This window comes from Podarcis raffonei, chromosome 17 (assembly GCF_027172205.1).
Source record: "Podarcis raffonei isolate rPodRaf1 chromosome 17, rPodRaf1.pri, whole genome shotgun sequence".
In the NCBI taxonomy this organism is placed as follows: domain Eukaryota; kingdom Metazoa; phylum Chordata; class Lepidosauria; order Squamata; family Lacertidae; genus Podarcis; species Podarcis raffonei.
Genome location: NC_070618.1, coordinates 5,152,294 through 5,176,511, shown reverse-complemented (window position 1 = coordinate 5,176,511; position 24,218 = coordinate 5,152,294). Strand labels below are relative to the sequence as shown.

Genomic DNA, 24,218 nt, shown 5'->3' with positions numbered 1-24,218 from the left:
TCCCAAAGTGATGCACAAAACGTAACAAAAGCGGTTAAAAACAGCACAAAACTAACATTATGAGCTTTTCAAAACATGCAGCAGAAGCTTTTGAAAGAAAGATGTATCCAATAATTTCTGGGAAATGTCATATCTTAGCAGGGATGGTGTTCTGCAGGACAGGGGCAGAACACTAAAATTCCTGCTCCATCTTACTGTAGAGCAGGCTTCTGATAAGGAACTCTCCTGCATAATGCAGTGACCTATTTGATGGTATGTTAAGGATAAGGCAGTCTATTAAATATGCTGCTTTTATATAGACCCTTGTCTGTAAGTACCAAAACCGTCTACGTGGCCTAGTAGCGGATTGGCAGCCAGTACAAATCTAACTAGCAAGGTGTTATATGCTAGTGGTAGTTTGCCACCAAAAGCAACCCATCCACTGTGTTCTGCACCAGCTGAAGCCTTTGGACCAACCTCAAAAACAGTACCACATAAATAGATAAACATGCACATTCTGCATGGTTTTTTAAATGTGATCCATTAATCTTCTTAAAAATTGCACTGTGCACCCCACCCCAACCTCCCCAATAGAAGTTCCCACCCGGTCTTACTGTTTATAATTACCTTCATGCTGACAATTGCAACTCGGAGGTTTGTTCCACCCAGATCCACTGCCAGAGCACTCTGGGTCTCAAGGATATGGTCAATATCTTGAGAGATGTTTTCCTTTACAGAAGGGAAGCAGAATTTCTTCTGAAGGGGTTCTTGAAGATCAATAGACTTAAGAAACTTTAGGATTCTTGGAACAGCATTCCCATCTCCATATATCTTTGAACTATAACATCAAATAACAGCAATTAATGTAGGTGACATGTTACAAAATTACACACCTTAAATTCCTAATCAACGATTTCTAGATTGCAAGTAGGGGGGAAGAAGACAAAAATACAATTTTCTCAGGAAGAATTTGCGCTTGTGATAACTGATTTGCAAATTTATAGGAAACATAAATTTGAAAAGTTAAATGAATTTAGTCAAAAGTTAAGTCAATCTAAATCTCATCTATTTCAACTGGAAAACTACATTTAAGGATATCTAAAATGACATTTTTCATAGATCTATATATCAACCTGCATACTGCTTATTCAAGAATCTAGCTGGGTTTTTGCCTAGTTGGCAAAATTATGCACTTATATTATTCTAACTATTTCTACTGTGCTTATGACCTTGGCACTGTACATAAAAACCAGAAGCTATAATTCTATCCATCCTTAACTGGAAGTAAACCAAACTTAACTCTGGGGGATGTACTTCTGAGTAGCTCTGCATTAAATCAGACTATATGAGACAGATTGTAATGACGCACAGGAAAGTGATGGGAAATGGTAAAGATATAAAGATCAGCTAGAGAAAGAGTGCAGTACAGACACATTTTTATCAAGCATTGAAATACACCCACAGAAGAATGAAAGTGTTAAATATTCATACAGTTATGTTGAAGAGTTCCATGTGATGGATTAGTAACCTAAGTGAGCTGCGAGTCTGATGAGAACGTATGTATATAGAGCTTTTGAGTGTGCAAAGTGCTTTATATTCATTATCCCAGTAATCCTGAGAATCCTGTAATGTGAGTTAGTATTATTATTCCTATATTACAAGGGAGAGCTATGGCTGAGAGAATGTGGCTGCCCTAAAGCTGTCTATGGCAGACAAACGATTTAAAACAGGGAGTTCCTCATTTGGAGTTCAGTCTCTTATCTGCTGCACACTATCAACATTGCAATTTAGTTTAATATAGTCACACTACAAACTTCTTATTACAAAAAGGAAAGGGGAATAATGTAGGATACCCAACTTTAAGACAGTTTGTTGCCATTAAGACTCTGGTGTAAGGGGCTCAACCAACACTGTCAGCATCAGATCAATTCACAGAAATAAAACAGTTCTATTTTACATAATGATGATATCCTCTATAAAACGTGGCTGAACAGTGTTTTACCAACATCATGGGGAAAAACTTCAGTACTAGATGTAGATGAGAATTTGATCCTAAATAATTATATCTACACGTATTTCTGCAATATAAATGCAACACCTGTGCAAAACCAGAATGGCACCAGCACTTGTTAGCTATATGCTGGTGTAGCCACAGGCCCTTCCTGTATTAAAGCTTAACATTTATCTGCTAGTGATGCAAACTTTAATATGTATTAGGGAAAGTTAAAAAAATACGTATTGAGGATTAACAAAAATGTAACTGTCAGTATTGTAATAGCTTTAAACAAATCTATGCTGCAACTGCACTTGGCATATTGGCAGAGGAGCTCAGTGTGATGCCACACTGCCACCTTCCTGACCAGTGGCACTGCTGCTGCTTAACCAGCAGGGGAAAGTTGCAACATAACAAACGTATTTTCACTATTTTAATGGCTGTACTTACCAAGGATATTGTTTCCCAAACTGGAGGTGCAGAGCTTGCAGTATTTTGTCCTGTGTGTCAGCATCACGAACGTGAAGGACATTTTCACCTTGATTTTGTTTTTGGAAAAGTGATAGCAGTAATATTTAGGAAGAAAATGAATTTAAAATGAAAAATACTTGCTTTTGAACGCTATCAACATATCCTCACCAGGCACAGTTACAAGTGATGAGATTGGAGTTGGAGAGATGTTACACCTGCATTGCAGGCAGATAGGCTAGTATAATCAGTAGCAGATTGCATGGTGCAGCGGCCGTGCTTACCTGGTCAGGAAGGAGAGGGGAAGGGGTGAGGAGGCTGGTGAAGTGCAAACAGCACTGACCTTCCCACTGCCTTGCCCCTCTAATAATAAACAGTGGTTCAACTGTTGGGAAGTCAAGTGAGCCTCTCCGCCCCACTCCACCGTCTGCTATTGACTATAACTATTCAATTTTAAGATAATGATACTATTGTTTTCACACTTTTGGCAATGACAGTCTGTGTATATGAATTAAAGTTCAACTACAGTGCTGAACGTGCAAAAGTGTACATGGTGTTCCCTCGAAGCATGGAAAAAAGCACAGCACACTTATGGCAGTGTGATTGCCAAGCAAGTACATAAGGCACTTGGCTACATTATATAGAACTTGGAGCCCAAGCTGCCTGGTCCCAAGCTGTTTGATCCTCTGTAGGACAACCGACTCTAAAACAGGAACTCAAATACAGATATGGTTGCTTGTGCCCATTAATTCCATAGTATGTGATGTGCCTTGATCACTGCTGCACAATGAAATGGGCTTTGATAATGCAATAGTACAAACGGGCCCCATGACCAAACAAGGCAGAGAAGAAAAAGATGAGCATGGAAGAAGAGGATTTCCCCCCTTATTTTACCTTACGTCCTCTTTGGACATTTCAGCCCCCACATTCAGGCAAGCAGTGTCTCTGCTTAAGCCAGGTACAAAACACACCCAAGCCCTCTCCCCTCCACCATGATGGCTTCAGAGAGCTTGTGTGAGAGAGCTTGTTCTGACCCTTTGTATCTGAAGCCACAGAGCTATCACAAGAAGGCTTGTCTTTGGCAATATAGGTTCAAAGTGCTCACAATACTGGATAGCATCTGGGCCAAAAGATGGGTTGAAAGCAAGCTTCTTCGCCTTCTTTCCTCCCTTGCAGCTTTAGTTATTCCATCGGGGGTGGGGGTGGGGATTGGATTTATTTCCTTTGTCAAAGTTATCCCCTGCCCCAACTATGAGGCTCTTTTCTCCATGCCAAGAGAATGCTAAGCAATCTTTGCTCCATTAGCAACATTACCGTCTGGTTTCCTGTTCTATCTGGTGGCTTCCTCAGTTGGTCAAAAGACATAATAAAAGCACTGCTTTATTATACATTTCTGATACATGGGTTGCAGAAAATATAGTTTTCCCTTAGTCTTACTGATGAGTTTGAACTATGGCAAAAGATACTTTCTTATTTAAAAACAGCCACAAAAACCATTTGCCAGTTATCATTTCTAAGTAACAAAGCTGGGCACCTAAGAAAAGAAATGCAGGAAGGTAGCTCTGCATGTATCCAGTACAGACATATATGCCTACTAACCAAGGATAACACTGCTAGCCTTATTTGAATACAATACCTGTTTCTCTTCCTATCTGGCGTGTTCCAAGATTGATGACAGGAGTACCAAATGCCCCAACCTCTCGCACACCACAGCTGCTGTTTCCAATCATACAGCCAGCGTGAGCCACCAGCTGAATGAACTGGTCAAATGGAACATGCTTTACTGCTCGAAAATTGGGGTGGTGTTCAACACCCTTCTTCCTCATTACCCGAACCATTTCTTTGCTCCCTGTAATGAAAATAACAGTAGATCACTTAATGGTAAGTAACTGAATTTTGGAAGCATCACTATGTACACCATGAATGGGGAAACCTTTTCGGTCTGAGAGCCATATTCCCTTCTGGGCAACCATTTGGGAGCTGATGGGCCCGAGGGGCTGCATCTGGTAGCATTCAAAAGCAAGTATTTTTCATTCTCTTCACAGGCTACAATATTAACTTTAGATTCCTTGAATAAGAACTCTTTTCCCTCACCTGCGTCAATATTTGGAAATAAAACCAACGTCCTCTTGTTAAAAGAGATTAAGGCATCCAAAGTCAATTCAAACATCTTTATGGAATGTTTAATGTCTGTGGTCACTGGGTGCTGTAAAGCAATTATATAATCCTTTGGTTTTACATCTTCACCTGTAAAAGCAAAGTAAAAACAAAATCCAGCTTTAAAAAAGTAATATAATTAATTGGGTTGGACAAGAACCAAAAAACTCCATATTTCATTCTGGGAAATTACTCAAGATTTATTCCACTGTGAAATAAAAAATAAATTGTTCTGAAGTCATTACAGTAGTTACCTGGAGTATTTCTTGCATTATCTACCAGTGGTTTGGGAAGATCTGATCAAGATTGAATTATGCACGGTGCCAGATTATTTTAGTACAATCATTTATCTGTTCAGCTTTGTGACAATCCTTGGCCTTAAAAGGAAAGTGTCTTCATTTATTTTAAAGACAGAGATATTGGATTCTAGTCTCTGTATATTATACAATACTTGGTTCAATTTATTTTGAACTCCACCCCAAACCTAATAAGCAGTTTGTACCCACAATGCAGGAGAAGATTTACATTTAAGAACTTCTATTGTCAAACCCCAAAGAATTGAACTCGCTCATCTGGATGGTTACAACAAATCAGAAGTCTCTGAAATATATGCTGCTACACTGTTTATTGTACATGCCTTACATTCATTGTTCCTAATGCAAAATTCTCTCAGGGTTCTGCAATATTCTCCATATACCCCAAGATTAAGAGACCCCAATTTTCACTACAAAATGTCTACTTATGAAGATATGAACAGGAGTCAAAGACTCTGGGCATTTAGGAACATGCAAGGATAATCCTGCGAGACAGGAGAGTGCAACTGAGCTTATAACCCTACCTCTGCCTACCTAACACATTGTCAGTTTGTCAGCAGCAGGACAGCCTACCAAATGTATGAAGGATGTCCTTGTGATCTGTAACCCCAAGCTAATGGATAACACTGGGGAAAGGCTGGAACAGAGGTGCACAAAGGGCAAATGTTCACAGCCCAACCGTACACAAACCAGCCTCACATGATTATACTTGTGTCTTCCTGAATAAGCCTTCCTTACTCATCTAATTAGAGGTAAGAGAACAGCACCAATCTCCACACATAACCTAAAGAAAGACTGCACAATGTGTGACACACCAAGCCAAATGCATCCCACTAACCATGATGGCAGCCCCATTAGGGGGTACAAAACATCCCCTTTGCTCTGTACCTGCAACCACTATTATTAGGCTGTCATATAAAGCTGGTGGCCTGCATTCAACTTGGAGGGTCACAGGTCGGATAGCCTATATTCACAGCACACCTACCTAACCACATGAGGATAACGCTCATGTAGTCCTTGTTTTTGGCAGATAACAACTTATCATATGAAGGGCAGCCTGCCAAGAGGATACGGTCGTGGTCTTCACACATAGATATCAAATGCTGCTCCGCACTTCTTGTGCAACACACATGGTAATGAGCCAGCTTGGTTATGGCATGTCTGATGGAGTCATCTATAGTACCGCTGACTTCTCCGCCTTCAATATGAAGAATTCGAATGTTCATTAAGGCTGCAGATGTTGCTAATGCTAAAGCATCAAACCTGTCTCCATGGACTATCATTATGTCAGGCTTCAGACGATTGAGGACATCTGGCAGCTTGACCAAGGCAAGGCCTACAGACTCCACCATGGCGGCCTCATCTTCTCCTCTCACTATGGTGTGTAACCTAGTGTGGATGTCAAAGTCGTCCTGTTCAATCATACGGTAAGTGTTACTGGAAAGAGGAAGAGGGGAAAGTGTTAAAATTGCAAAACGGTGTTTCATAAAATGGTGTTTCTTTGACAATTTATGACTAACATTAGGAAATAATAACATTTTTAAAACCCATGCAACTAGTTACAAACTATTAAAATTTCTATGTTTATCTATGGCTGAGAGGTTTGGATACTCTAGATTCCAAAAGTTTATCCCAAGTGATAATGGATTCAGATGATCAACATTATAGTCACTTGTGAAAGTGAATGTTGCTCCAATTCCACTTTATGAATATGGAGATGGACAGCATTCTAGTGTTTAACATAACTTCTGATATAATCATAGGATTTAAAAACTAGTAATATAAAAATGAAACTGCACTGTGCCAAAATAAAACTATATTTTGCTGTTAGTAAGAGGAAATGAACACTGCTGAGACGCAACGAAAGGGGAAAGACGAAACACTTGAGATGTTCCAGCATCATTATTAGTGTTAATCACAAAACTATCTGCAAAATGAGAAGTGGGCAAAAGTCAGGAGTCATAAGAATGAGGAGGAAAAATTTTTTCCTTCCATCTGCAAAAGTGATTTACTTTCCTGCCTCAATTATATTGGAATTCTTAATTGTTTCAGTCCATAATTTAATCCCTAATTCCAGCCAAAAAGTTTGAAAGCCAGCAAAGCACTCTTTATTTTTTATCTTAAAAGAAAACAAGCAAACACATCAATTGGAATTGGATGGTTAGCAAAGCTACTAACTTCTTCGTGACCACTGGCATCCTGCCAAAATGGAAAGCTATCACTGAGAAAGGACTTGAAGGTTAGACCTTGCAATTTCTTAATAGCTGGCATTATTCCTTAGAATTATGGTGCATTTCCTACATAGCCCTCACAAATTTCTCAATTTAGATATTGCTCATGGTCTGGACCGAACACCTATGTAAAAAATAAAAAAAAAAAATCGCAAGCTACTCACTGTAATTAGGCTTCTATTGAAAAACGATGCTTTAAAAAAATGGATGGAGCTGCAACTCTGATTTAGCATGGTGTTAATTACAATATTAAGGGACGCGGGTGGCGCTGTGGGTAAAAGCCTCAGCGCCTAGGGCTTGCCGATCGAAAGGTCGGCGGTTCGAATCCCCGCGGCGGGGTGCGCTCCCGTCGTTCGGTCCCAGCGCCTGCCAACCTAGCAGTTCGAAAGCACCCCCGGGTGCAAGTAGATAAATAGGGACCGCTTACCAGCGGGAAGGTAAACGGCGTTTCCGTGTGCGGCTCTGGCTCGCCAGAGCAGCGATGTCACGCTGGCCACGTGACCCGGAAGTGTCTCCGGACAGCGCTGGCCCCCGGCCTCTTGAGTGAGATGGGCGCACAACCCCAGAGTCTGTCAAGACTGGCCCGTACGGGCAGGGGTACCTTTACCTTTACCTTTAATTACAATATTAGCAGAATAAGTTGTTCAGGACAGGGATCAGGAAAACTGGAATAAGTCTTTTGCAATAAAAAAATCATTTTATTAAGAGTGCCAACCCCCCATCTTCTGCTGTACAGCAAAACAAAATCTCTCCTTTTAGGTTCATATCTGCAACATCATTTGAAGACACTTATTACTGTGTTGTGTTTTGTGAACACTACATTCAAACGCAATCCAAAGCCTCAGGACTATGATCATCAAACTGGCCTAGTCCTCCTGCAAATGATGTTCAGGGCAGTTATCTCTAAAAACCCAAATAAATGACTATTTCTAAGATTTTTCAGTGCCAAAAAGTACCCCAGGAAAAGCAGAAACTGCTTCCCAGCAATGTCCACTGCTATGCTTTTATTCCCTGAAAAGCAGCTGAAAAATAAAGGCTTTCCATACCCAAAGGCTTTCCATGCATTCTCATCCCTAAGACTTAGCCTACCATTCTTTTTAAACTTGATTAAATATTGTGTGCCATATTCCAAGAAGGTAACATTTTATTACAGAACAAAGGCACTGCAGTTATGAGTGACCTAGAAGAATGAAAGTTGGCATTAATTTTATTCAGCTTTACTACTATGTGTCTGATATTGTCTGATATTGTTTGCAAAAATAGCAATAAATTGTTACATAATCAGTTCATAGAGATTGTCCTATTTGATTTATCAGCATTGCATGCAATAATGATAGCAAGTATATTCAGGGCTGCCAAGACAGCAGAACAAACAAAATTATACACCTTACCCATAGTCATCAATCAGGTGGGAGCCCAAAACCACAACATCCAGCTCAAAGAATTGTGGCTCTGCTTTAATGCCAAACATGATTGGGGCCAATTTGGAATAATCAGCCCTGTTGCAGGTAGCAACACAAACCCGAAGTTTCCGGTTGTTCCCATTCTTCTCCATTACTCGCTTTTGTTTCTGTTTAGAAAGGTTCGTGAAATATAGTTCCTGAAATGTAGGAAGCGAGATACAATCGCACAAGAATTATTACACTAGGAGTCAAGAGTAGAGTATTAAACAGAGTACTGGACAAGGTGACAGATACTATTCGGTCATGAAACCCACTAGATGATTTTGGGATAGTCAGCCATTCTCAACCTAACCTATGTCAAATAGCTGTTGGGGTGACAGTGGGGACGGGGTGGAGTGATGATGCATGCTGCTAAGAGCTCGTTGGAGCAAGGGTGGGAAACAATTGTGATTGCAAGACGGGCACTATGCAAAGGTTGTAAGCTAGAAGGCCACATGCCCAAGATACTGTACTGTAATAACTAATAATACATGCATGCATAAGCAATAGCATAGCATACTGCATATACTGTACAGGAAAAAATAACTATGTGGAAGTGTCTATTTATCCACAACATATTCCTGGGTGCACAAATGTCTTCATTCTGTAAATGAAGCAACTGTTCCATATGTGAGGCAGATTTTTTAGCAATTGGTCATTGTTACATATTAGACCCTGTACCATTCCTTTATAGCAGAAGCAGGAAAACTTTAGGCATGTGGGTTTACTTTGTCATGAGAATCCTGAGATCCAACATCTGGAGCCACATACAAAATAATGTCTTAGAAAGGACACAGAAATGAGGAAAATATTGTCTCTGAGAATATGTTCACCCAGAAATTTGTTTTCAGTACCAGAATCATACCAGCACCACATAGATTGTTTCATACAAACATCATCATCTTCCTCTGTTGTTGTTGTCACTAATCACCCACCCCCTATCCAAAGGTCCAACGGCAGGTTACAACAATTAAAATATTAAAATCAGTTTATAACAACTTAAAATTATAGAAATAAGGTGGGACTGAAAACATACACTCCAAGTGTCAAAAGCCAGGATAAAGAGGTACACCTTTAGCATTATACAAAAGCTGTATAATGAAGGTGCTAGACACACCTCTAGGAGTAGGGAGTTCCGGTGATTCAACAGCCTAATTTGAGGAGTGGAGGGGGGTGTCATATTTTTTAAACCATTAGTAGCAGGAAACCTTTGCTGCTCTACTGCAAACCACCCAGAGACCTACCAGCAGGTTCTGAACTGCCCTGCTCTGCTTTACACATGTCTATATGCTGCCAACAGGATTCTAAGGATGGAAAATTTTGCAAAACAGAACAAAAGTTTTCATTTTCATGTCTTATAAAGAGAGAAATCCAGAGTTGGAAGAGATGACCTAAGTAGGAAAGTCTCATTAATTTCAATTTAATCTGTTTTGTAAAGGGTTCTTTAAATCTGGGGCCTCCTGCTATAAGGAGAGTTCACAGTTTCAGTTCCAACTTATTTCAAAATACGTGTTTAGCATTTGTTTTGTTATGTAGAAAGGTAACCATACAGTACACAACCAACTTCCTTCTGTAGTCTCACTGAACACACCCATAAATACAAAGTACCGGTACTTTCCAAGAAGCAGAAAATGAATTGTGCTCTGCCCTTGCTTGATAATAGTACAAAACTGTTTTGTACTGTTTTTTATTACACACCTCATTACATGCCTTGCTTACATATTGCAAAATGAAGCAATTTTATGAGGCTATTGTGACTTACCCAGGATCTTTATCTAGCTTGCCTTGGTAGTAAGCAGTATTGGGCCTTACTCAAAGGTAAATGTATATACAGGGCTGTAGGCTAAATTGGATAACCTCTCTAGCTTACTCTCCCATGAGGACTTCCTAGACCTAAGCAAAAGAACAGAACAGGACTGAACTCTGGTTTCTTATTGCCCAATTGCAAGGATAAATGGAAAACAATTATCCCCCTCCACATTTGCATGCTTTAGTAGGCACAGAGCCATTAACTGACCAACTTTTATAGCATTAAGTGGCCGTGCTAGACATCATGTCATTCAGTTATTTTTTCCACTCAAAAACTCAGAATAACTACATGGCATGCTACAAAAATCTAGAACAGACATTTCCTTAAAGTTTTAACAAGTCAAAGATGCTCAGTCTAGTTACACATCTAAGTATTCATTATTTTTCTCATATAAAATATGTTTAAACTCAGTAAATTAGCTGCTGGCAGGTTTGTTCACAACAAATTTATCATTAGTGATGGGCTGCAATACAACTTTATATTGGTGGCCAAAGTACTGCTTTCCCTCAGAGTCACAAAAGAGAGAGAAAAAAGTTATTCTTCATTTAATACCTAGTAAAACACCTTCTATAAACACAAAATGCTACTGTAGAAAGTATTACTTTGGACAACTCTTTCAATAATTTTGTATTTATATTTTTAGCTTTAGAACAAGGAAATGTTACCTTCTATCTCCTTGCACACCACCCAGTGAAGGATTAAACATTAGCTTTTACTAATATTTGCATCAGAATTACTCCGCCTCTCCTTCCTCAACATTGGCTAGTGAGTCATGTTTAACTCATAAATTACTCCTCTTTTGAAGCTTAATACTTTTTCAGCTGAAACAAACAGCATGCAACATACAGTATAGGAGGAGCAAGGGAACCTGTTCAGTCAAAGGGTTAGGCCAATTTAAATGCCAAAACAGCAAAGGAATGTGAACTGCAGTAGCAAAGGATCTACAAAACTGAACAGTTACCTGTTAACCAAGCAGAATGTGAAAATTAAATAGGTATACTTTTCTGAGCTGAAATCATTGTCATTATTGTGGCAATGTGGGAGCTGGAAACAAATTACCGGTACATGCTTTTAAACCATGATAATAAGTTATCCAGTTTATGAACTGTTTTCAGGATCAGCGACAGAAACCCACTTTTATTTATTACCACCTCCCATTGCAGTCAGGGAGGCGGGTGGCGCTGTGGGTTAAACCACAGAGCCTAAGGCTTGCTGATCAGAAGGTCAGCGGTTCGAATCCCTGCGACGGGATGAGCTCCCGTCGCTCGGTCCCTGCTCCTGCCAACCTAGCAGTTCAAAAGCACGTCAAAGTGCAAGTAGATAAATAGGTACCGTTCCGGCGGGGAGGTAAACAGTGTTTCCGTGCGCTGCTCTGGTTCACCAGAAGCGGCTTAGTCATGCTGGCCACATGAACCAGAAGCTGTACGCCGGCTCCCTCGGCCAGTAAAGCGAGATGAGCATCGCAACCCCAGAGTCGTCCGCGGCTGGACCTAACGGTCAGGGGTCCCTTTACCTTACCCATTGCAGTCAGTTACTGTCCACATAGGGGCATACGTAGGGGTTGGCTAGGGTGGTCCCTGCCAAGGGCATAGGCTTGGGGGGGGTTGCAAAAATTGTGCCACTGCTTGGCACCCCTGAGCTGCCATCAAGTGCTGAGGCCAGCTTGAGAACAACTCTCCACTTTAGCAAGGGTCTCCTTTTTCTTGGTACTCAGCAAACTTGGTGGTCACCACTGCAGCGACTATTTACTGTTGCCCTGAGTGAGAAGGCAGCACCTCTGCCCTCCTTCTAAAAGCAAAGGGGCAACTGGGTGGCAAGGTCACCTTGCCCCTAAGCCCTCTTTACTGTGTCAAAGTCCTCCTCAGAGCTTGTTGAGGGCACAAGAAGAGAAATGTGCTGCCCCTATGGCTGGCAGGGCATCCACTCCCTTCCCTTCCAACCAAAAAGAGTCATTTCTAACAGAACTGAAGCAAGAGACAACACCCAGATACACAGACTGAAAACTGAAATGCCTGAAGGCTTCAACTTGAAGGATAATACATAAAGGGTTCTCTGTGTTTTTAATCCTATTTTAAATATTTCTAGCACATATATATCTCTTTTTATGTAAGCTTTCCTGAGAATTCCCTCTGTCCAGAGCATTTGATGAACCTTGACTCCAAGTGTTCCTTTTGAAATTAAACAGTTTTGTGTTACCAATGAAGGCAGAAGCTGAAACATTTACCCAACCAACGTTATGCTTATCTTGGATTTCTCAGTCACATATTTATGGAGGTTTTTTGTGAATGCTTTCTGGTAAGGATCCACGGCCTTGTTTAACGTGGTAGTTTATTTGTTTTCTGCATAATATATTCCCTTCCAATAGTGGGTGATACCATGTAGCAAAATAGGGTCACCCACATACAAGGGGAAAAGAAGATTACAAATCCAGATATGCATAAACATATTAGTTGTGATTAAAGCAAGCAAGCAAGCAAGCAAGCAAGCAAGCAAGCAAGCAAGCAAGCAAACAAGCAAACAAACAAACAGACAGACAGACAGACAGACAGACAAAAAACCCATTCTTCTCCAAGTTAATCATTACTTTTTAAAGGGTGGGGGACTGGTTTGATAAAGGACCTAATAGCTAAAACATCCTAAGGGGATGGAGTTAGGAAATACACCTGGCAAAATGCACATCCCTCAACTTTTATTTCAATACAAACAATCTAAGATGCTATAACATTTCAAGGTTATAGCACCCTTGCAGCTAAAAAAAGTAATTCAATGCAGCTAGGTCCATTAATTAGGACTAGAGAAAAAACAATTGGATTTGGAGAACACTTGCAAAAGCAGCCAGAAAAATAGGCCTATGCTTGCAGAATGCAAACCTCATTTATATTTATAGACAGTTATTCTACCCACTGGAGATTAATATTATTTTTTTGCATATGTTAACCTAACCTAATGCTGCAGCCTCTATGTGATATACATTATAATGTTAGCCTAATTCAATAGAACAATATAATATCACTAGTAACCAATAAACAGAAGAACATTTGCAGGGAGTAAGATAATGGCCTGGTCCACACATCTCTTTAAACCATAATTAAACTGAACTATGGTTTAAAGAGATGTGTGAACCATAATTAAACTAAACTATGGTTTAAAGGTAGTTCATTTTGGAAAAACAAACCACGAATTTGGGCTTGAATATAATGTTCAGCCAGCCCATGGCTTAGGTCACTGTAGGGAAGAAGCAAAGTGTCCATGATTTCAGCAGCATGCCCAATCAGGCTACACATCCCACTTTAAACCATCAGCTGATGAGCAGGCATTAAATCCTGCTACTTACCGTATTTTTTGCACCATAACACTCATTTTTTTCCTCCTAGAAAGTAAGGGGAAATGTCTGTGCGTGTTATGGAGCGAATGCCTGCGGGTGGCGGGGTGGATCTGCTGCAGTCGTGAGCAGAGGATCCATGGTTCCCCTTCCTTCCCTCCTCCATGGTTACAAAGCATGGATCCACATGGATCCTCAAGATTTTTGCATTGGGCTACTCCAAACTCACTGTCAGATGACATGTGTGTGGCCACAGCATGAACCACAAAAATCATATATCCACTATTTCGTTTAGAATATTTTTTTTCTTGTTTTCCTCCTCTAAAAACTACGTGCGTGTTATGGTCTGGTGCGTGTTATAGAGCGAAAAATACGGTATATCCATAGGTGTTAAATCCATAGGGAACTGGCATATGAAGCCAATTCAGAATTGAACCCCAAACCCCTACCCATCAGCTGATGTCACCCACCTATTGATGTCAGCTGATTGACAGTTTGGCATGATTTTGAACAATGGCTTCATGGACCAAACTGGAACTCTCGGCAGATCAAGACTGGCCCACAGGCCAGAGGTTCCCCACCTCTGCTGTAACACTTAAAAATAATGCAGTAATTTAATATTAAACGATGTTGGGGCCATGGCAATATTCTGAAGCTGAACTGGTGCTATTAAAATATTTATCCTGTGGCTTTCAAGGCAAACACCCTCAAAATGGGACCAATCTATAGTGATTGATACCCATTATCAAAATATATTTATCTTGTGAACCACCCTGAGACCTGCTGGTATAGGGCAGTATACTTATTTATTTACTTATTTATACATACATACATAAGGGACACGGGTGGCGCTGTGGGTAAAACCTCAGCGCCTAGGACTTGCCAATCGCATGGTCGGCGGTTCGAATCCCCGCGGCGGGGTGCGCTCCCGTCGTTCGGTCCCAGCGCCTGCCAACCTAGCAGTTCGAAAGCACCTCCGGGTGCAAGTAGATAAATAGGGACCGCTTACTGGCAGGAAGGTAAACGGCGTTTCCGTGTGCTGCGCTGGCTCACCAGATGCAGCTTGTCACGCTGGCCACGTGACCCGGAAGTGTCTGCGGACAGCACTGGCTCCCGGCCTCTAGAGTGAGATGAGCGCACAACCCCAGAGTCTGGCAAGACTGGCCCGTATGGGCAGGGGTACCTTTACCTTTACCTACCTACATACATACATACATACATATGTACTTATGTTTGAATTGTCCCTATTTTACCCAGGAACAGATCCACTTTTCTGGTACATATCCCTGATTTTTTTTTTTTAAAAAAAACCCTGTCTTGCCATTTGGGGGAACACCTTTCTGAGCATTTAAAGGTAAAGGGACCCCTGACCATTAGGTCTAGTCGTGACCGACTCTGGGGTTGCGGTGCTCATTTCGCTTTATTGGCCGAGGGAGCCGGCGTTTGTCCGCAGACAGCTTCCGGGTCATGTGGCCAGCATGACTAAGCCACTTCTGGCGAACCAGAGCAGCACACGGAAACTCTGTTTACCTTCCCGCTGGAGCAGTACCTATTTATCTACTTGCACTTTGTGCTTTCGAACTGCTAGGTTGGCAGGAGCTGGGACCGAGCAATGGGAGCTCACCCCGTCACAGGGATTCGAACTGCCGACCTTCTGATTGGCAAGTCCTAGGCTCTGTTGGTTTAACCCACAGCGCCACCTGTGTCTGAGCATTTACTAGGATTTAAAACAGTTTAAGCAAAATAGGGAATCCTTCAGATTGGAGCCTTCTTTCCTGGGTCTTCGAAGCTGCCTCTCTGAGCGATAACATCTTGCCTCTGGCACACGGTGGGCCCCAAATGCCAAGGCACCCACTGCCCTCCATTTCCTCCCAACCGCTAATCTAAAACCACAGAGCATCTGCTTTCTAGCAGCCACCGCTGCACCCATTGCGAGATGATGATTATCATCTTTTTTTTTTTAAGGCTATTTGTTAACTAACATCCTGCTTCGGCCAGGCTTTTGCAGCCTCAATGTTAAAACCCGCAAGCAGCAGGAAGGGGAGGAGGAGATGGAGAGCCTCCTCCGATTGCCATGTGAGGGCAGCGATCCCTTCTGCCACGATTTACCCGCTACTCTCCACGCTCCCCTTCAGAATGGAAACCAAATTATATAGACGGAAAACAAGTGGGTTCCCCCGCCCTACCCCCTTATCTGGGTGCTTCTTTCGGGCGCATCTTGGGGAGGGAGCTGCAGCAAAGTCTCTCTTTTTTGGAAAGGCAGGCATGGCACCTTCTCCCCAAATAGAAGAGCAGCCCTTCACACATACGGCGTCCCCCCCTCAAAAAAAGCAAATGCCCGTTTTGCCGAGGCCGTGTCTCTCTGCTCCTTGGCGGCGAGGGAGGGCGATGGCCCCGGCCCTTCCCGCCTCCGCGGCCTCCCAACCCCTTCGCCGCTTCCCCGCTTGAAGAGAAAATCCGTGAGGGGAAATATTTACCTCAGTTTTTCCGCTTCCCGCCCCCCGCCGCCGGGCCTGGGCTCCGCCTCACGCGGCCTAACGGGGCAGCTTCTGCCGCGGAGGCGCCTGGGGGCCGCCGGCGAGGCGATTTCCGAAACAAAATGGGCGCGTCGTTGCTGTGGGGATGGAGCGGCTGCCGCGTCGCTGGGAGCGAGGTGCCTGCGTGGCCGCGGCCCGGCTCACCGTTAAGCGCGCGGGCTCTCTCGCAGCACCTGCGTGGCCGCAGTCCGGGGAGGAGCCGCTTTCGCCCTCAGCCTCGGAGGCGGTTTCTGCTCGCCCATGGCGGCCGCCGCCTTCTTGCAGAGAGAGAGGATGGAATTGGCGGGAAGGGGTTCCTCGGCCTCCTCTCCTCCCCTTCCCCTGGGTCGACCCCAGAAAAGACTTGCCTGAGGCGAGGGGGTGGGGAACGAAGGGGTGTTATTAGTATTGTTGATGTCGTTAATTATTATCAGCGTTGTTGTTTTTCTGGAAAGAAATGTGGGGGAATTCACCAAATTGGCTTGTTTGTTTATTATGGGCCCAGTCGCAGTGCCACACAAACACACCCCGGCAGTGGCTAGGAGCCATAGCTGTCAACTTACAGATTTGAAAATAAGGGGCCAGCAGCCTCGAAAATAAGGGTAAAAGGTAAAGGTAAAGGTACCCCTGCCCGTACGGGCCAGTCTTGACAGACTCTAGGGTTGTGCGCTCATCTCACTCTAGAGGCCGGGGGCCAGCGCTGTCCGGAGACACTTCCGGGTCACGTGGCCAGCGTGACATCGCTGCTCTGGCGAGCCAGCACAGCACACGGAACGCTGTTTACCTTCCCGCTGGTAAGCGGTCCCTATTTATCTACTTGCACCCGGGGGTGCTTTCGAACTGCTAGGTTGGCAGGCGCTGGGACCAAACGACGGGAGCGCACCCCGCCGCGGGGATTCGAACCACCGACCATGCGATCGGCAAGTCCTAGGCACTGAGGTTTTACCCACAGCGCCACCCGTGTCCCCCTGGAAAATAAGGGATCAGCAGCCAAAATAAGGGATTTTTGGCTTAGCTTTTGCAGAAATCTGGCACTGATGGAGCCATGCTGCTTTGACTGCCACTGACTGTGTTTTGCAGGGGGTTGGACTAGATGATCCTAAGGGTCTGCAACTCCAGCCAAACAAGAAGGGTAGACAAAACTGATGAACGACGTCGAGATGGCAAAGCTTACAGGCGGAATTAGAAACCAGGAAGCGGACCTCTTTAATAAAGAATGGGGGAAGTTTATTGTAAAGATTGGTAGGATTGACAGAAAACTTGTAAAAATTTGAACTATGGATGGACAAATTACCGTATTTTTTGCACCATAACACTCACTTTTTTCCTCCTAGAAAGTAAGGGGAAATGTCTGTGCGTGTTATGGAGCGAATGCCTGCGGGTGGCCGGGGGGATCTGCTGCAGTCGTGAGCAGAGGATCCATGGTTCCCCTTCCTTTCCTCCTCCGTGGTTACAAAGCATGGATCCACATGGATCCTCAGGATTTTTGCATTGGGCTACTCCAAACTCACTGTCAGATCACATGTCTGTGGCCACAGCATGAACCACAAAAATCATATATCCACTATTTCGTTTCGAATTTTTTTTTCTTGTTTTCCTCCTCTAAAAACTACGTGCGTGTTATGGTCTGGTGCGTGTTATAGAGCGAAAAATACGGCATTTATAAAAATAGAGTTATGAAAGGGGTGCAGAGGGGGAAATCACTACATTAAGATGCTGCACTGGTTGGGGGGGATGCTAAGCAGCACGTTGGGGCTGCCGTCGTCCTGGCGCGAGGAGTTCCATTGGCCCTTCCCCGCCTGAGAGAGAGGAAGAGGGACTCTCGCCCACGCCGCCCGCGAACCCAGCATGAGGCAGTTGCGGCGCCGCCGCGGCCGCTGAAGCGCCGCCCTTCTGCGTCCCTCCCCATCCCCTCCTCTTCCTCCTCCCTCAGGCCGCCTCCTCAGCCGCCGCTGCCGCCTCCGGCTTCCCCTGGCAGCGCGGCAGAAGTCTCGCAAGAGAGGGGCTGCCTGCCCGCCCGCCCACCGCCACCCGTCTCCTCACAACGCGCCCCTGAGGGGGAAAAGGGAGAGACGGGGACGCGGCAGCCCATGCACTCACTCCCTCTCTCTCTCCCTCTCTCTCTCTCTCTCTCTCTCTCGGCGGAGGACCCCGAGACGCTGCTTCCCTCAGAGCCGGACGAGCATGAAACCCAGGAAATTTAAGGGACATCATCAATCCGGGACAGCAGCGGGACACGGCGCTGGGATAAGGGAGTTTCCTGCCAAATATGGGACGGTTGACAGCTATGCTAGGAGCCAACTCCTAGGGTCCATGGAGTCTTTGTGCCCCTCATAAAATATTTGAGGCGCCTGGACCCCACAAAGTTGATGGGCATTGCCATTCAAATACTGTAGTGTGTGCGCACCCCATCATGTGATTGATTATGCAGGGTGGAGCTTACCGCCTGCCTGCCCCCCCTCAATTTCTTTGGACAAGTTGGCACCCCTGAAATGTGGTTAATAAACTCAAGCAGACAATGGTCTGGATTAGAAACGGCCACAACTTTATTGATTACAGTTATAGGTAGATTTTTGGCTCAGGCATTGGGTATATATACGTTCCAGCACCCCACCCAACCCAATTTTTTTTTATAAAAAAAGGTAAGGGAACTCCATTCCTCCGAGTTCCTGCTCAAAAAACACCCCTGATTATTATTATTTGTTATATTTATTAGTCACTTTTCCTTGCCAGGGCAACTCAATGCCACTTACAAAAACCCAACATAGTGTTATGAGTTTGTGGGTGCCAGACCCCTATAATCCCTGGATCCAGCAAGTGTTAAAAGCTAATTATGCCAGGTTAGCTTTCTGTGATTGCCTGAGAGTCCGGCCATTAAGAGAACAAAAGATCAAGGGGTTTGGTGCAAGATGAGAAATGAATGGGGCCCCCTCCCTCAACAAACAGATAAAGCCAGAGTTTAGTGTCAGTGTTCGAAACTCCCATTGTTCTTTGCGCATTTTGCGACAGGGAATTTCATTAGTGTGAGCAGTTTCTGAGCTCTGGGCCTAAGATTTCAAATTAAAACTACAGAGTGGAAAGAAAGGACCTTTTTCTGCCTCCCCACTTCCAGCTACTCTCTGGAGAGGAGACCCTCTTAAGAATATTAAGGGGGGCGGGCAGGGGAAGGACTAGTCCATGTGAGAAATGAACATAATATTTTAGCTGCAGTTCCTTCATTTTCAGCTTTGTACTCTTATAAAAAAGTGTGCCTAGACATTCCATTGTTGCGCCCATAACCTAGGTTCAAGGTGCCATTTAGCTCCTAAGCTTTCATATCTCAGTTTCTAACACTGTTTAGTGCATAGATATGAGGGAGAGTGATGTGACAGAGAAATGAGGCAGCAAGCTGGAAAGCTGGAGAGGCTCGAAATAAATAAATAAAAAGTATTTAGGCAGCTCTGCTAGTAAGGGTGCAAAGGGTTGCTGCCTTGGTTGGATTTACTATTGAAAGAACTTGCATAAGGTTGGGCAGTCAGTGACTACAGATGTTCCTAGTGATCGTAATTTGTCTACCTGTACATAGGGAATTCATTTTCCGGAGAAAATAAATAAAATTCCTCCAGGGGTTTACTAAAAGGTCAAGAAGAGAAAGAGTATGAACTGGCAAGATGGGACCGGAAAAAGGCCTGGTGCCATATGGGACAGGAAGCATAATGCTTTGTGGTGATAGCCTTATTTCAGAATACACTTTGGAGCTGCCCTGTAGATATTGATAATAAAATTAGGGTGTTTATTTCCTTATTGTCTATATGCAATAGGTATATTTCAAGAGAAAGGGAGAGCCTATGATAAGGTGCTTAATATAGCTTGGTTATCTCTTTAGGTTTTAGAAAGGAACAGTTCTTGTTAAATATTAATTCAGTGCACAAGGGCAAATGGATAAATGGTGCAATTTACACATGGTCAAAAGGTCAGCCAGTGAATTTAAATTCCAGGTACCTAAACAGCAGTTAAACACACTGTTGTAGCTTACAGAGGAGCATTTCCCATGTGAATAATGTTACACACTCCTTGCATGCTACATTTGGAGCAACAGACTCACATGAATCCTTTCTGTGAGTGCAGGACATGGATAACTGTTGAGATACGTATATTTTTCTTGCTAATTTCTCTATAAAACATAGGTAGTTGGAATATTTTTTGTAATCACCATTCACAAAAGTGTTATGCATTTATGCAAGGCATTAGCAGTGTGGTGCCCAGAGGTGCATGTTTGCCTACAAAGACCATACTTGAATAATTTGCACAAATGACAGTTAAGCTATGCATTTTGCCAGAAGATCTGCTATTGATCTGGCAATCTGCTATTGCTTTTTATGGTGTAGATGCAGCCAAGAGAAAGAGGTGGTTGTTTGATAATTTGAGTGGAATGGGGGGGGGGTCTTATTAACCCTTTCCTCCATGCTATTGTCCCTGCTTTAAATCCGGGGGGGGGGAGGTATTTGTGATCCACAGGGAGGAGGTATTATGCAGTATGCCCTGTGTGAACTTTCCTGCTTTTCAAATTATGACTAAAGTCCAAAATGCTGATTGTATGTATAAATGCAAAACTTTCCTGACAAATATATTTTCCCTCAGGCTCAACACCATGCCAGTAAAAATTCTGGTACATTGTTCATGTTGCTTCAGACTCAGATTAGGTGGGTAAACGTTCTGTGATATAATGGATTTGCAAATGTATTTTTTAAGGCAGATACGGTTAACGTTCCTGCTTCAGCATTATTCATATGCAAGATTTGGGGATGCTCTAGAAGCATTGAATACACCACTCGGTGCTTTTACAAAATGAATGAATCATCATATGTGCTTATTGCGCCAATCCTACGCATGATTACAGAAGCTCAAAGTGCCTTATCTCTCAGATAAATATGTATGGGCCTGCATCCTGAGAGTTCTGCAAACTAGAACTAACTATAGAAAGAAGTGCCCCTGCCAGACTGAAACACTTCTTCTCCTATTATCGCTTCTTAAAATACACTTCACTCAAGGAACTGCAGATGAAGATAACAACAGTCTGACTTCAGTGACAGAATGGCAAACTATTCCCTAGCACACAGCATGTTTTGCTTGAAGGCAGACGTGGCCTTGTACAATCACAGTTACCTTTAACCAAGCTTTGAAGGTCAGCTTGCAGTGTGCTTGCCTTTACATCAAGATATTCCTCAGAATACATTTTTTTTTTTTGGTGTTCCTGCTAGCCTGTGAGTGGCTACCATGGGAAGGACCTTCTCTGTGGTGGCACTCTGACTGCGGCATGCATGCCCAGGGAGACTCACCCAATTCATACTCTGATGCAGTTTCAGCATCTTTTTTAAAATAAAAATAAAAATAATCAGGCTTTTCAATCTAATTTCTGCTGAATACTTTTATGCTGCTCTTTTAAAAACACAGCTTTTAAACTGTTTTTGGTTTTGTTCCCTTTTCTTTGTTGAAGGATAGAATATACAGTGGTACCTCAGGTTACATATGCTTCAGGTTACATACGCTTCAGGTTACAGACTCCGCTAAGCCAGAAATAGTGCTTTAGGTTAAGAACTTTGCTTCGAGATGAGAACAGAAATCGTGCTCTGGCGGCACGGTGGCAGCAGGAGGCCCCATTAGCTAAAGTGGTGCTTCAGGCTAAGAACAGTTTCAGGTTGAGAACGGACCTTCGGAATGAATTAAGTACTTAACCTGAGGTACCACTGTATGTCCCTAAAGTATATTTCAAAGCCAGCATCAAACTCTAGCTTAAGGCTAACCATAGGGAATGTTATTGTTACTACAGTGCTGTTAAAGCAGTTGTGCCTTGGATCCCGAACACCTTGGTACTTGGATGTTTTGGCTCCCGAACGCTGCAAACCTGGAATGACGATTCCAGTTTGTGAACTATTTTTGGAAGCCAAACGTCCAATGAGGCTTCCATGGCTTCCGGTTGGCTGCAGGAGCTTCCTGCAGAAGCCGCACTTTGGTTTCTGAACGTTTTGGAAGTTGAACGGACTTCCAGAACGGATTCCATTCGACTTCCAAGGTACGACTGTACCAAACTATGGTTAAGTAGAAACAAACAAGCATGAATAAGCTCAGGCTCATAATCTCTCCTCCTGCCACACTCACCAAGAGTAGCAATTTCTGTTCCAGGTTTGCAACCAGCCACAGTTCTGCCACTTTATTCAAACAAGAATTGCAAAATATAATTTCAACATAATTTGTAACCCTAGTTTGCAAGATTTGGGTGAAATGGCAAAACTGGTGTGCCACAAACTGGAATCACAAGTATTTAATATTGGCATGGGGGTGGCGACGAGGGACGAAGGGAGTGTTGCAGTCCTATCGATGTTATTGTTTCCCCCCATAACACTAGACAATGGCTTATGTAGCCCTTGAGATACAATAGTAATCATGTAGCCGGGAGCAACAGAAGCTGGGGCAGGATGTCTTCTGATCATTTTCCCATTTGAAATTACCACACACACTCTCTGCATGGGTTCATGCTTGGATATGAGGCTTTGCTACTGTCCAGTGTAATTCCACCAGAGCCAATTCAGGTGAACGTTTTTATATAGAGTCAGAAAGACATTTTCCCAGCAATTAGAGCTTTACTTTAAAATTGTGATGTTACAAAACCCCAGCAGTTGATTATATCAGCCATTAAATCTGCTCAATTTCTCACACCAAGTCAGCAAGTAGTTTATCTTTTCCCTAAGTCAATAAAATGAATATAACAGTAATGTGAGGTGGCGATCTTTAATCTAGGATGTAGGAGACTCAAGGAGAGGATTCCAAGTACTTTTGCTACACATTATTCCTGCAGATATTTGTAACTGGAATTGTTTTTATGGTATTTAATATAACTTTTACATCAAAGACAACTCTACATGCTTTGCTTTTCAGTTATGTATTAGTCCCGCTAATGCAGTCTTATTGATCGATTAATGCAAAACTGTTCAGTATATGAATGCTGTGGTTTTGGTTATGTTTCTTTTTCTGCTTATCCACTTATTTTAGGCCTCAATGTACATGTTAAAGTGATTCTGCAGTCATCTGTGGTTTGGTTGTGTTCATGTTTCTACTTATTGTCTGCTTATTTATTTGCTTAGGTAATTTAGAAGCTGCTGTCCATTAAAACCAATCCCAGAGCAGAACACAGCATAAACTTATATAATACATAATAAAGTCTCCAAGAATCAAATTACCACAACAATAAATCAATTTTGCCTAGGTCTTTATATGATTAAGCAAGCACAGGGTTAGCTTTCAACATTTTGATACCCTAGGCTGGGGTAGTCATTGTGCCTCTACAGTGAAACCTCGAGTTGCGGACGTAATCTGTCCCGGAGGCACGTCAGCAACTCAAAGCGTTCACATACAGAAGCGCCACGTCTGCGCATGCATGCGGCGTGATTTAGTGCTTCTGCGCATACGCAATTCAGTGTTTCTGCGCATGCACGAGCTGTGAAATCCGGAAGTAACTGTTCTGTTACTTCTGGGTTGCCGCGGGACACAACTTGAAAAGATGTACCGTAACCTGAACCGGACGCAACATGAGGTATGACTGTAGATGTTTTGGAGTACAACTAGTATCATCCTTGACCATTAGCCATGCTGGCAGGGGCTGATGAAAGTTTTAGTCCACAATTTCTGCAGGGTACCATGTTGACTACCTCTGACCTTGGCTACTGATGGCCAGACATGTGGCCGGGGAACCTGGATTCTTCCTGATGAAGCTGCTTGAGGGATAAATCCTAACCATGAGAGGTTTGGAGGGTAGCAACATGAGAAGGGGCCTTTTCTGTGGTGGCTCCCCATTCGTGGAATGCTTTCCCCAGGGATGCTCGCCTGGTGCCTTTGTTACATATCTAGATGCCAGGCAAAAAACGTTCCTCTTCAACTAGGCCTTTTTACTTCAATCTCAGTAAAGCAGCAGGAATAAACAATGGTTCAAAGGTCTTTGCTTAGGATGCC

The 24,218-nt window shown here is 43.2% G+C and overlaps 1 protein-coding gene across 3 annotated transcripts in view; it reads right to left on the bottom strand.

Moving 5' to 3' along the window:
* Positions 1–24,218, bottom strand: part of GNE (glucosamine (UDP-N-acetyl)-2-epimerase/N-acetylmannosamine kinase) — a 39,224-nt gene that overhangs the window by 10,979 nt on the left and 4,027 nt on the right. Inside the window, exons 1-7 of one of the 3 annotated variants that reach the window (XM_053371275.1) lie at positions 16,194–16,428; positions 8,534–8,742; positions 5,897–6,348; positions 4,535–4,687; positions 4,077–4,289; positions 2,423–2,510; positions 607–817 (exon numbers count right to left, since the gene is read on the bottom strand). In XM_053371275.1, the coding sequence (XP_053227250.1) occupies positions 607–817; positions 2,423–2,510; positions 4,077–4,289; positions 4,535–4,687; positions 5,897–6,348; positions 8,534–8,697 (1,281 nt within the window). In that variant the 5' untranslated portion in view covers positions 8,698–8,742; positions 16,194–16,428. Of the gene's footprint in view, positions 1–606; positions 818–2,422; positions 2,511–4,076; positions 4,290–4,534; positions 4,688–5,896; positions 6,349–8,533; positions 8,743–11,355; positions 11,490–16,193; positions 16,429–24,218 lie in introns of those variants that run through there. The other 2 variants (XM_053371276.1, XM_053371274.1) reach the window with 2 other exon arrangements.